General features: G+C 38.6%; 1 protein-coding gene across 3 annotated transcripts in view; it reads left to right on the top strand.

The window, feature by feature from the left end:
* LOC138003261 (uncharacterized) overlaps positions 1-12,500 on the top strand; it is a 91,471-nt gene that overhangs the window by 75,597 nt on the left and 3,374 nt on the right. For 2 of the 3 annotated variants that reach the window (XM_068849213.1, XM_068849215.1), the window contains exon 10: positions 7,622-7,675. The exons of the other annotated variant lie outside the window; for it this stretch is intronic. In XM_068849213.1, the coding sequence (XP_068705314.1) occupies positions 7,622-7,675 (54 nt within the window). The remainder of the gene's footprint in view (positions 1-7,621; positions 7,676-12,500) is intronic. 3 annotated transcript variants of the gene reach the window in all.

The raw sequence follows: 12,500 nt of genomic DNA, 5'->3' as shown, positions 1-12,500 counted from the left end.
CCGTCTAGTTCGTGACGAGCCGTCATTTGAAAAAGTCGACCCGACTTTTGGAAATGTCAGGTGGTGAGAGAGAAAACGTATATTTGTGAAGATACTGGACGGCTCGTGACGAGCCGCTTCTTGAAAGGTCGACCTGATTGTTGGAAATGTTAGGTGGTGAGAGACCAAAAAAAATCGTGTATGTGGAGATATTGTAATATAAAGTAAATGTAATGTAAAATCTCTATTTAAACACGGTAAAGTCATCAGAAGTAAAAGAATCAGGAGTGTAAAAGTTAGAAATATTAATAACCTTACTATCCTGAAAAAAATGCAAAAACTAACTACAACTAATCTAACTTAAACCTGTTTTTCATGAATGCCGTTTATACCCTAACATTAATTAAAAATGAAGATTAACTAATGGTTTAAATTAACTTAGAGAATTAGCTTCTCTCACATTACAGGGGAGGCTATTCCAGAGGACTGCTCCTCTATAACTAAAGCTGTTTTTCATGAAATTAGTTCGCGGAAACGGGACAAATAGTTTGTTTACAGAGTCCCTCAGGGAATAGCGCGTTTCATTTCGTTAAACAAATTTAGAAGGTAAATATTCAGGAGGAAGACCATTTAATGACTTGTATACCATTAAGGCTTTCTGTATTTGAAATTGAGTGCTCAATTCTTTCCAATCGAGTTGTCTAATTAAGCGGTTAGCATCAGCATCATAGCTAGAAAAGGTTAAGACGTGAGCGGCACGGTTCTGAAGCTTCTGTAGCCTGTCAAATAACGTTTTACCACAATTATCCCAGCAGGATTGCAATAGTCGAAATGAGATTGAATTAGTGCATTGTATATATAATGACAAACGGTCTAATTCTTTTTATTGCTCCCCTTCCGGAAGCGACCTTTTTAGATAATTTGTCAACCTGGATTTTCATCAATAAATATTCCAAGCGATTTAACACAGGAACATGTTTAATCGCAACATTATCAATCGAAATCTTAAGTGGGTTTGACAAAGTACTCAATTTTTGTCTGGAGCCAATTAGCATAAATTCAGTTTTAGCACTGTTCAAAGTAAGTTTACTAGAAGTAAGCCATTTGTTTAAGTTATCTAAAAGTCGTGATTCAAATTTAACTGTATTGAATTCACATCAACGCCAGCATAGGTGATGTGGGTGTCATTAGCATACATCCTAGGCTAGCACGATGTTTAGCAGTTTGGCAAGTCATCAATATAAATAAGAAATAAGAGGGGGCCAAACTGATTGTTCCTTGCGGTACCCCACATTTAAGTGAACAGATTTCAGAGAGGGAACCATTAACGAGACATCGTTGTGTACGATTAGTTAAATACGACTTAAACCAATCAAGAGCTGTTCCTTGTATTCCATAAAGGTTCATTTTGGATAAAAGGGTGTCATGGTCTACTGTGTCGAATGCTTTTTTTTTAATCGAGGAAAACCACAGCATTAACATAACCTCGATCAATATTAAAGGCCCAGTTATCCGTTATCCGTTATCAGTTATACTGGAGGCTTTGAGGCCGGCTGAAAATGTTGACTGGTCGTGACGACCCGTCTACTTCGCAACTGGCGAGCCGTCATTTGAGGTGGTGGTGTCAATCCACCGGGAGACAGTTGTTTCGTTATTCATATTTGTTACTCGTTTGTGATCGTCGCGTAATATTGAAGCGCTAGCCTCTGAGGTGAAACACAAATTAAACATTTTAAAGACACAGGATAGTAAAAAGTACGGCGGCTGTGAGCTTACAATTGTGGCAGGAAACGAATTTGGCAAAACTGTGTTGTTGTTGTTTGTTATTGTGTTTGGTCCCGTGAGAGTGATGTTGTAAGGTATCGGTATACCCCAAAATTGATAATTTTGCCATTTTAGTTTTTGATATTCCCAGGTACACCTCATAGAGTTTTTTTAATAACAAAAAGTTTGCGAAAAAAGGTTTCTTCTTGACAAAGCTAGAAAGGAAAAACTACTCTTTCAAAAAATTATCTCTAATTAGAAGCTGTCCACAAACTACCTTATTTCTCAACACTCAAATGCAAATTTCATCAAATAAGGCGCACGTTTACAGCGAGTTTTCATCCTTTTTCGCTGAAATTTGGCAAGAATGTTGCCCGATGATGTGGCAACAAATCCGTGTCGGGGAGTTTTTATTTGTTGGCTCCTTCGAAAGTAATGAGTATTTAAGAAAAGCTACTGCGTGTTTTATAAAATCTTAAAGTTTAACAGCGAAAAAAAACAAAAACAAAACAAACCAGACAATTAATCATTTAGATCAAGGTGTGAAGAAAGCGCAGTTTCCGGTTAAATTCTGACCGGAAACGAACTCAATTTGTGAAACTATATACTTTTGGAAAATGAGGGCTATTTTAGGAAAGGTTTTTATTTCTAGCCTTAAATCAACTGATAATCGGAATCTACAATTCCCAAGCTTCCAGAAAATTTATACTTTATTGGGGGTTTTTATGAAATGTGTGACCGTAAAGCATGCAGCGACAACGCGAGGTTGCCGTTTGGGGTGTACTGATTTAAAGGACGTAAAACTCATGAAATGAATTGTTTTGCTGCGTTCTTCCAACAGATTAGCATTCCGTTTTTCATGAAGAGACTAAATCTGTTAACGACTTCGATGCGTTTAGGTGATTAATACTGGGCAATAGTTTTGAAGTTCTTTATTTGCTTTTGTAGCAATAGTGCTGGTTTAAGGTTTATTTGTGGATGTTCTGCAACGTGGGGTGGAAAATGCGGGCCGTTGTTTTTACATTTTTTGGGCGTATGTGTTTTAATGAGTGCTGGTGTGAAAGGGGTTTTTGTCAACGCAACTCTTAGAATTCGTACATGATAGAGTAAGGTAGTAGAATTTTAAGTCTGACTTTCCAAATTAAAGATAGAACCGCAAGTCATTAGTATACGGCGTTGGTGCTGGGGACTTTGTTAGGCTGAAAGCAACTAAAAATGCTGCTATAATCGTCACTTTGCTCTTAGATAGGAAGTAATGATTTTGCAAATATCATTGCTTCTGTGTGAAGGATAGAGTTGTTGGGAAAGAATTTGCCCAGCCACTTTCTCGTTGCAGTGTCATAGGAAAGGTTACGTTTATACAAACTGTGTGGGCCCAGTTCAATCAGTAGGGCTAACGTTCACATGGTTCATATAGGATAGCAATCTAGCACTTCACGTTACACTACACTCCATTCAGTTAGCAGTGTCATAGGAGTTGTCGTTCTTTAATAAACAGTAACTGTTTTGATGGTTTCACTTTGCGTTGGGAATTGAAGAATTTGAAACAGTCATGGGGTTTGCGAGTAAATGTGTTTAAAAAGTTATTGCAAAATGGGAAGAAGAAGCATAAAAATCAGGAGCACCCAACGAGAATATAGTTCAAAACTACTTAAACATAGCATTGTTAAATGTTTTTTGGTATTTAAACAGCAGATATAAGCATATTTTTATCCCGTAAAATTTTTTATCTGTTCGGATTTCCTAGTTGAAAGTCTAGTGATCCGAAATTGTAGGGATCAAAACTTACCTTTCCCCTATAATGTATAAGCACAACCCAATAATGTTGCCTTGCCTGTGCTAAGTTTACTGAGCAAAAATGGAACCAATCAACAACTGGAGTAAATGGCTACGGGAAAAGTCCCATAGCCCCATTTATTAAAAAAACTATTGTTCAATAAAATCCTACATAAAAAGTTTGACCCAGTAAAGGTGAGGGCACTGAAAACGCCAAAGCATGTGACACCATTTTTGGGATGCTGTTAGGAAACTTGGAGCGATTTTCGCTACGCTTGGATGTTTTGAGGAAGCGTACGGCGCTTTCGCTACGCTTTAAGAACGAAGTATTCAGCATTTCAGAGCGATGTTACAGTCAATCATTATCCCTGTTTCTGCACAGCCAGCTGAACAGCATGTTGTCTGGGTATTAATTTCGCTACGAACGAACGAACCATTCACCATTTTTGGATGCTTTTAGGAAGCTTGCTGCGATTTTAGCTACGCTTAGCTGTTTTGAAGAGTGTACGGCGATTGATTTCGCGACCCTTTAAGAACGAAGCATACAACATTTTTGAGCAGCACAGCCTCCTTTGTTCATCGAAGTTTTTCTTTCTCTCACCACCTGACACTTCCACCGCTACGCTTTAAGAACGAGGCATTCAACATTTCGGAGCGCTATTACAGTCAGTCATTACTTCTGTTTCTGAACAGCATGTTGTCAGGGTATTAAGGACACATTCGCAACATTTGTTAATGCTTTTGTGGTCGAAGTTTATAATTTTCTATGCGTGTATCGTTATTTCAGTCGCTACATATTTTGAGGAAGTGTACGGCGATTTCGCGACGCTTTAAGAACGAAGCATTCAACATTTCGGAGCGCTATTACAGGCAGTCATTATTGCTATTTCTGAACAGCATGTTGTCAGGGTATCAATTAGGACACATTCGGAACATTTGTGAATGCTGTTCTGGTCGATGTTTATAATTTTATATGCGTATATCGATATTTTAGTCGCTACTCTTTGAGAACGAAGCATACAATATTTTTGAGCAGCACAGCCTCCTTTGTTCATCAAAGTTTTTCTTTCTCTCACCACCTGACACTTTCAAAAGTCGGGTCGACTTTTCAAATCACAGGTCGTCACGACCTCATCGGATCGTCACGATCTGTCGAAATATTTGAAGCTGCCCCAGAAAGCTCGACTTCCGGCAGTAAAGCTTACTTCCTTTTTAAACTTCACGACCCGACATCCGGTGAGTCGGGCCGTCAACAGCAATTGACGACCCGACTCAGTTCATGTATATTGGACATGAATGTGATAAATACAGAACTGGAATGACAGTAGGAAAGTCGGGCTCGACATACTAGTCCAAAGCGCAAGGCGCCTAGAATGTGATTGGATGACGTGCATGGTTTGACGTTCACGTGAAACAAGGTTGCTCTGAAACAGAGAAAGCCTAGGCTCAATTGCATATCCCTCGCAGAGGTCATGGTTGTCACATTAACTTTAATTTATAATGGTTTATAAATTGGCTAGAGAACCAAATCAGTACTGAATATGAAAAGGGCGTTGTATAGTTTGGTGTCGTTGGGAATGTAACGGTAGAGAGCTTGATCATGGCGGACAGGTGGTGTACCAGTCAAAGCAAACTAGACGAAACGCAAATCACTTTTTACAGTAATATGGCCACCGTTTTTGGAAAATGTAACATACTGCAAGTGATGAAGTTTGTTACGATCTTGAATAACGTCATTAACCAGTGATGTTGCACGGTTTAATGTCAATGCTTTATTTAAGTGTCCTAGTTGTGGATTACATAATCGCAGATATAGAATTTAATGACCAAATGAATAGTAAGAAACAGGGATTGTTAAATCTGACCTTATGAAGGAACTGAAACGGTGTTTTATTAATGATAAATGCATAGAATGAAAAATTTAGTATAAAATTTTCTGGTATCAATATTAGAATTCAGAACTGTTGAGAGTATTTACAATCTCCAACAATGCAGCTACCCATGACATGGTTTTGCACTTTTATGAAATCGTATAAACACCTTGAAAGAACTGAAACTGGTGGTCTTAAAAATCCAGCAAAATATGACAATACATGTAACTTGCAGCCTTTTTCTTCAATTCACAATCGTGTTCCAGATAGGTTCTTTCTAAAGAACGACCATATTTATCAACCATATTTATGCTTTCTGTTTAATAGTTTATCTTAGAAAAAATGTAATTTTGTTTTACTCAAGGGCATATAATTAGCTTACTATATTTTGCCGTTCTCCATTTCTTTTTCCTCGGCAATGAATAAAATACAAATACAACTACAAACAACAACCACTTCAGGACAGAATGCTCTCGCTAGCCTTTAATATTTTAATATTTGGAACCACGCCGATAGTTTGCCATGTAAATACTTTAAGAATCACTAAATGTTCATCTTAAGTCGTTTTGTAACAACACTTGCTCGTTGTGGACTGATTCTTTTAATCCTTTAGCTTTGATTTCTGTGTGACAAATCGTTCCCGAAACACTTTGTGCGTGCTTGCGCAATTTTCGTCAATTGACAAATTGTTTCCCAAATGAAATCGTCCGTTTGCGACTCTTCATCAAACCAAGGATTCTCTTTGTCATGAGGAGATAATGGACCTTATTCGCACGGCGAGAATATTGGCCATAGATAATAGATTACGTACCCCGAGCCTCGAGTTGAAATGTTTGTGAACGAGTTTCGATGGGGCCAAACGAAAGGTTCCGATCCCTCGGGACTCAACATCGCTGCCGCGTGATTAAGCCCCATTTAGTCACCTTACCACCACTTTGGTTGGGAGAAAAAGACTTGAAACAAAGGCGGACAAACGTTTTCTCTCACTTTTCGAATAGCTGTTGCAACGCTCGATTGCACGGCATGTAACGTGTAACCCCTAAATGAAGATTTCCTAATTAACGTTACCCCCTTGCTTCTCATGTTACGTCTCGGCTATTTTCAGCTCAACGTCATCAGTACCCAAGACTTACTTGCGGGCATTTGGTGTGAAAACGTGATCATTATCCATTTATTCCGTGCGCGCCTAGTTCTGGCAAATCGAGAATTTATCTGGTTTACGAACTATAGAGCGGTTCCAAATGAGTGTCCTAAAACCAAAACCAAAGTAATTACTTTGGCCAATCAAAAAGGACGAAGACAATCCAGCAAACCAATCAAAAAATCGAAGTAATCACACGTAGCCGACACAAAGCGCGGGAAAATGTGCACGCGCGAGCCATGATTGGTTTTGGTTTCACTTCTGATTGGTTGAAAAATTGGGGCGAGAACTTTGAACCAATCACTGAGTGAAGTAATTATAAACCAAAGCAATTCGCTAATTACTTTCGACACTCAATAGGAAACCACTCTATACCTAATACAATCCCATAGCCAAGAGAATTCTTGCCATCTGATTGGCTACCGAGGCGACGTATTCCGTGTGGAACTGCGACTTTAAAGCGAAGCTGGATGATATTGCACCGCAGCAACGCGTAGCTTGACATTGGAACGCAAGCAAAATGAGAAAGAATTATGTTTTCAGAAACATTGTCTGCATTTACAAAGCAAAAATCTGACCGAAGAGAGGAAACAGATTTCCCTTGTTTTAATTTAACCCTTTCACTCCTGTAAGGGCAAATGAGACTTATAGATTTTATTCCGCCTAGCGCCAGACGATTTTACTCGTCAATGGGGAACCCCACAGGAGTGAAAGAGTTAATGGGGACATAGTTTTTGAGTGAACCTAGCTGTTGTTAACCCTTTCACTCCTGTGGGGTTCCCCATTGACGAGTAAAATCGTCTGGCGTTAGACAGAGTAAAATCTATAAGTCTCATTGGCCCTTACAGGAGTGAAAGGGTTAATTAAATATATTACTTTCGCGAATGATTTTCGAAGAAACCGCTTAGGCTTGCGAGCAGGAGAAATCGGCAGTAGTCTAATGGCCGAAGGAAGAGGAAAAATTCAAGTTCTTCAGCATTCGAGTAAGGTCAGGTTTCAGTTGTAGAGTACACAGAAGATGAACTGGTTGTGATTTGCTTTCGAGTTGCTCTTAACACTTATTTATGCACTTCTTGTTCTGCTTATACAGCTAGTGAAACGACTCGAAAATCGTCAAGCGGACCGGTAGCCACTACCCCATCAGGTTAGTAATGATGAATTATCAAGTGAACGATACAGGGACGGTGCGGGACGGTAAATAAAATACATAACATTAATTTAAAAGAATGTGGGGATTTTTAGATCATCATTGTTATAAACATTGCTTTAGCAATAACGAAAGTCCTGAGTAAAATTCATTCTTGGATGAAATTTGAACCCATGACCTTTAGATACCGGTAACTTAAAAGTGCTTCACCATCTGAGAACGTGATTTCGTTTAGCATTTAAAAGAATTCTATTTAAAAACGAGAAAATGATTTTGAAAAAAATTCGCCATCTTGAACTGACTGACTTACAGACCCACAGCAGCCTTGAAATTGAATGAATACAAGCTTTCTTAGACATATTTTACGGCGTTGTAAAGTGTGGAAGCCAGGCATGTGCCATAGCTGTGAGAACGACCATTGGGAATCCAGTTAAGTTAAAATCAACAATGTTGTTCAAGTAAGCGACAATATATACTAATAATTTTTACCGATTTTGAAACTTGTTTTAAAGTAAATTTCTTTGACAGTGTACACCCCAGCAATGGCTGTGACAATGGGTCTGATTCTCGCGTGCCTTTTAGCCCCCCCCCCCCCCCCCCCGAAAACGAAAGAAAGTATATCACAAAGTACTAAGTCGATCAAAGCTGTGTTTTCAGTTTCGGCGAAACTAAGTGTGATCCAATGAAATCAGCACGATCCAAATAGAAGCATTATAAACCTGAGCCAGCTATTTGATAGATAGATAGATAGATAGATGGATGGATGGATGGATGGATGGATGGATGGATGGATAGATGGATGGATGGATGGATGGATGGATGGATGGATGGATGGATAGATAGATAGTTTAATAAAAATATCACTTCGCCACCAAAAGGCTGAATTGCATAATATTTTACAAATTTTACAATGATATACTATATATACTAAGATACATGAGTATGACTAATTTTAATTTATTTAAAATACTACAAAATGCTTAAAAACCAGAAGTCAGAACAATAGGCAGATAGCTAATCGAACGCATATTTACACAGTGTTGTTGGCTAATCGGCACATGGCCGGAATGAATGACCGCTGAAAATGCTTGGTATACAAACTGTGTGGGCCCAGTTCAATCAGTAGGGCTAACGCTCACATGGTTCATATGGGATAGCAATCTAGCACTTCACGTTACACTACACTCCATTCAGTTAGCAGTGTCATAGGAGTTGTCGTTCTTTAATAAACAGTAACTGTTTTGATGGTTTCACTTTGCGTTGGGAATTGAAGAATTTGAAACAGTCATGGGTTTTGCGAGTAAATGTGTTTAAAAAGTTATTGCAAAATGGGAAGAAGAAGCATAAAAATCAGGAGCACCCAACGAGAATATAGTTCAAAACTACTTAAACATAGCATTGTTAAATGTTTTTTGGTATTTAAACAGCAGATATAAGCATATTTTTATCCCGTAAAATTTTTTATCTGTTCGGATTTCCTAGTTGAAAGTCTAGTGATCCGAAATTGTAGGGATCAAAACTTACCTTTCCCCTATAATGTATAAGCACAACCCAATAATGTTGCCTTGCCTGTGCTAAGTTTACTGAGCAAAAATGGAACCAATCAACAACTGGAGTAAATGGCTACGGGAAAAGTCCCATAGCCCCATTTATTAAAAAAACTATTGTTCAATAAAATCCTACATAAAAAGTTTGACCCAGTAAAGGTGAGGGCACTGAAAACGCCAAAGCATGTGACACCATTTTTGGGATGCTGTTAGGAAGCTTGGAGCGATTTTCGCTACGCTTGGATGTTTTGAGGAAGCGTACGGCGCTTTCGCTACGCTTTAAGAACGAAGTATTCAGCATTTCAGAGCGATGTTACAGTCAATCATTATCCCTGTTTCTGCACAGCCAGCTGAACAGCATGTTGTCTGGGTATTAATTTCGCTACGAACGAACGAACTATTCACCATTTTTGGATGCTTTTAGGAAGCTTGCTGCGATTTTAGCTACGCTTAGCTGTTTTGAAGAGTGTACGGCGATTGATTTCGCGACCCTTTAAGAACGAAGCATACAACATTTTTGAGCAGCACAGCCTCCTTTGTTCATCGAAGTTTTTCTTTCTCTCACCACCTGACACTTCCACCGCTACGCTTTAAAGGGGCTAGGTCACGCTGTTTTAGGTAATTTTGTTTAATTTTGTTAATTATGAGCTCTAAACGTCAAATTGGCAGAGCAAGAGTCTTTTATTTGCAAAATCACGGCAACATAACAACTGAGAATGATTTTCAAGTTTTGTAAATGACATTTTGATATAGACTGATATAAATTTGAAAAAAAGGTGGGCCGACGTTTTTCAAATTTACCCAAATTCAATCCATTTCAATCCTCTCCAGTTTTGTCCATCCATGTCCCTTCTTGGCTTCCCTGTGTTTTGTTAGAGTTCTTCTATAGTTTTGAATGGTTATTTTGATATTTTAGTTAATTCTATGACCATTCGATCAGTGCTGAAAATGCCTAAAATAGCGTGACCTAGCCCCTTTAAGAACGAGGCATTCAACATTTCGGAGCGCTATTACAGTCAGTCATTACTTCTGTTTCTGAACAGCATGTTGTCAGGGTATTAAGGACACATTCGCAACATTTGTTAATGCTTTTGTGGTCGAAGTTTATAATTTTCTATGCGTGTATCGTTATTTCAGTCGCTACATATTTTGAGGAAGTGTACGGCGATTTCGCGACGCTTTAAGAACGAAGCATTCAACATTTCGGAGCGCTATTACAGGCAGTCATTATTGCTATTTCTGAACAGCATGTTGTCAGGGTATCAATTAGGACACATTCGGAACATTTGTGAATGCTGTTCTGGTCGATGTTTATAATTTTATATGCGTATATCGATATTTTAGTCGCTACTCTTTGAGAACGAAGCATACAATATTTTTGAGCAGCACAGCCTCCTTTGTTCATCAAAGTTTTTCTTTCTCTCACCACCTGACACTTTCAAAAGTCGGGTCGACTTTTCAAATCACAGGTCGTCACGACCTCATCGGATCGTCACGATCTGTCGAAATATTTGAAGCTGCCCCAGAAAGCTCGACTTCCGGCAGTAAAGCTTACTTCCTTTTTAAACTTCACGACCCGACATCCGGTGAGTCGGGCCGTCAACAGCAATTGACGACCCGACTCAGTTCATGTATATTGGACATGAATGTGATAAATACAGAACTGGAATGACAGTAGGAAAGTCGGGCTCGACATACTAGTCCAAAGCGCAAGGCGCCTAGAATGTGATTGGATGACGTGCATGGTTTGACGTTCACGTGAAACAAGGTTGCTCTGAAACAGAGAAAGCCTAGGCTCAATTGCATATCCCTCGCAGAGGTCATGGTTGTCACATTAACTTTAATTTATAATGGTTTATAAATTGGCTAGAGAACCAAATCAGTACTGAATATGAAAAGGGCGTTGTATAGTTTGGTGTCGTTGGGAATGTAACGGTAGAGAGCTTGATCATGGCGGACAGGTGGTGTACCAGTCAAAGCAAACTAGACGAAACGCAAATCACTTTTTACAGTAATATGGCCACCGTTTTTGGAAAATGTAACATACTGCAAGTGATGAAGTTTGTTACGATCTTGAATAACGTCATTAACCAGTGATGTTGCACGGTTTAATGTCAATGCTTTATTTAAGTGTCCTAGTTGTGGATTACATAATCGCAGATATAGAATTTAATGACCAAATGAATAGTAAGAAACAGGGATTGTTAAATCTGACCTTATGAAGGAACTGAAACGGTGTTTTATTAATGATAAATGCATAGAATGAAAAATTTAGTATAAAATTTTCTGGTATCAATATTAGAATTCAGAACTGTTGAGAGTATTTACAATCTCCAACAATGCAGCTACCCATGACATGGTTTTGCACTTTTATGAAATCGTATAAACACCTTGAAAGAACTGAAACTGGTGGTCTTAAAAATCCAGCAAAATATGACAATACATGTAACTTGCAGCCTTTTTCTTCAATTCACAATCGTGTTCCAGATAGGTTCTTTCTAAAGAACGACCATATTTATCAACCATATTTATGCTTTCTGTTTAATAGTTTATCTTAGAAAAAATGTAATTTTGTTTTACTCAAGGGCATATAATTAGCTTACTATATTTTGCCGTTCTCCATTTCTTTTTCCTCGGCAATGAATAAAATACAAATACAACTACAAACAACAACCACTTCAGGACAGAATGCTCTCGCTAGCCTTTAATATTTTAATATTTGGAACCACGCCGATAGTTTGCCATGTAAATACTTTAAGAATCACTAAATGTTCATCTTAAGTCGTTTTGTAACAACACTTGCTCGTTGTGGACTGATTCTTTTAATCCTTTAGCTTTGATTTCTGTGTGACAAATCGTTCCCGAAACACTTTGTGCGTGCTTGCGCAATTTTCGTCAATTGACAAATTGTTTCCCAAATGAAATCGTCCGTTTGCGACTCTTCATCAAACCAAGGATTCTCTTTGTCATGAGGAGATAATGGACCTTATTCGCACGGCGAGAATATTGGCCATAGATAATAGATTACGTACCCCGAGCCTCGAGTTGAAATGTTTGTGAACGAGTTTCGATGGGGCCAAACGAAAGGTTCCGATCCCTCGGGACTCAACATCGCTGCCGCGTGATTAAGCCCCATTTAGTCACCTTACCACCACTTTGGTTGGGAGAAAAAGACTTGAAACAAAGGCGGACAAACGTTTTCTCTCACTTTTCGAATAGCTGTTGCAACGCTCGATTGCACGGCATGTAACGTGTAACCCCTAAATGAAGATTTC

Source organism: Montipora foliosa, chromosome 5, assembly GCF_036669935.1.
Source record: "Montipora foliosa isolate CH-2021 chromosome 5, ASM3666993v2, whole genome shotgun sequence".
NCBI classification, from domain to species: domain Eukaryota; kingdom Metazoa; phylum Cnidaria; class Anthozoa; order Scleractinia; family Acroporidae; genus Montipora; species Montipora foliosa.
Note: the sequence above shows the minus strand (reverse complement) of the source record. Positions and strands in the feature narration are given on the sequence as shown.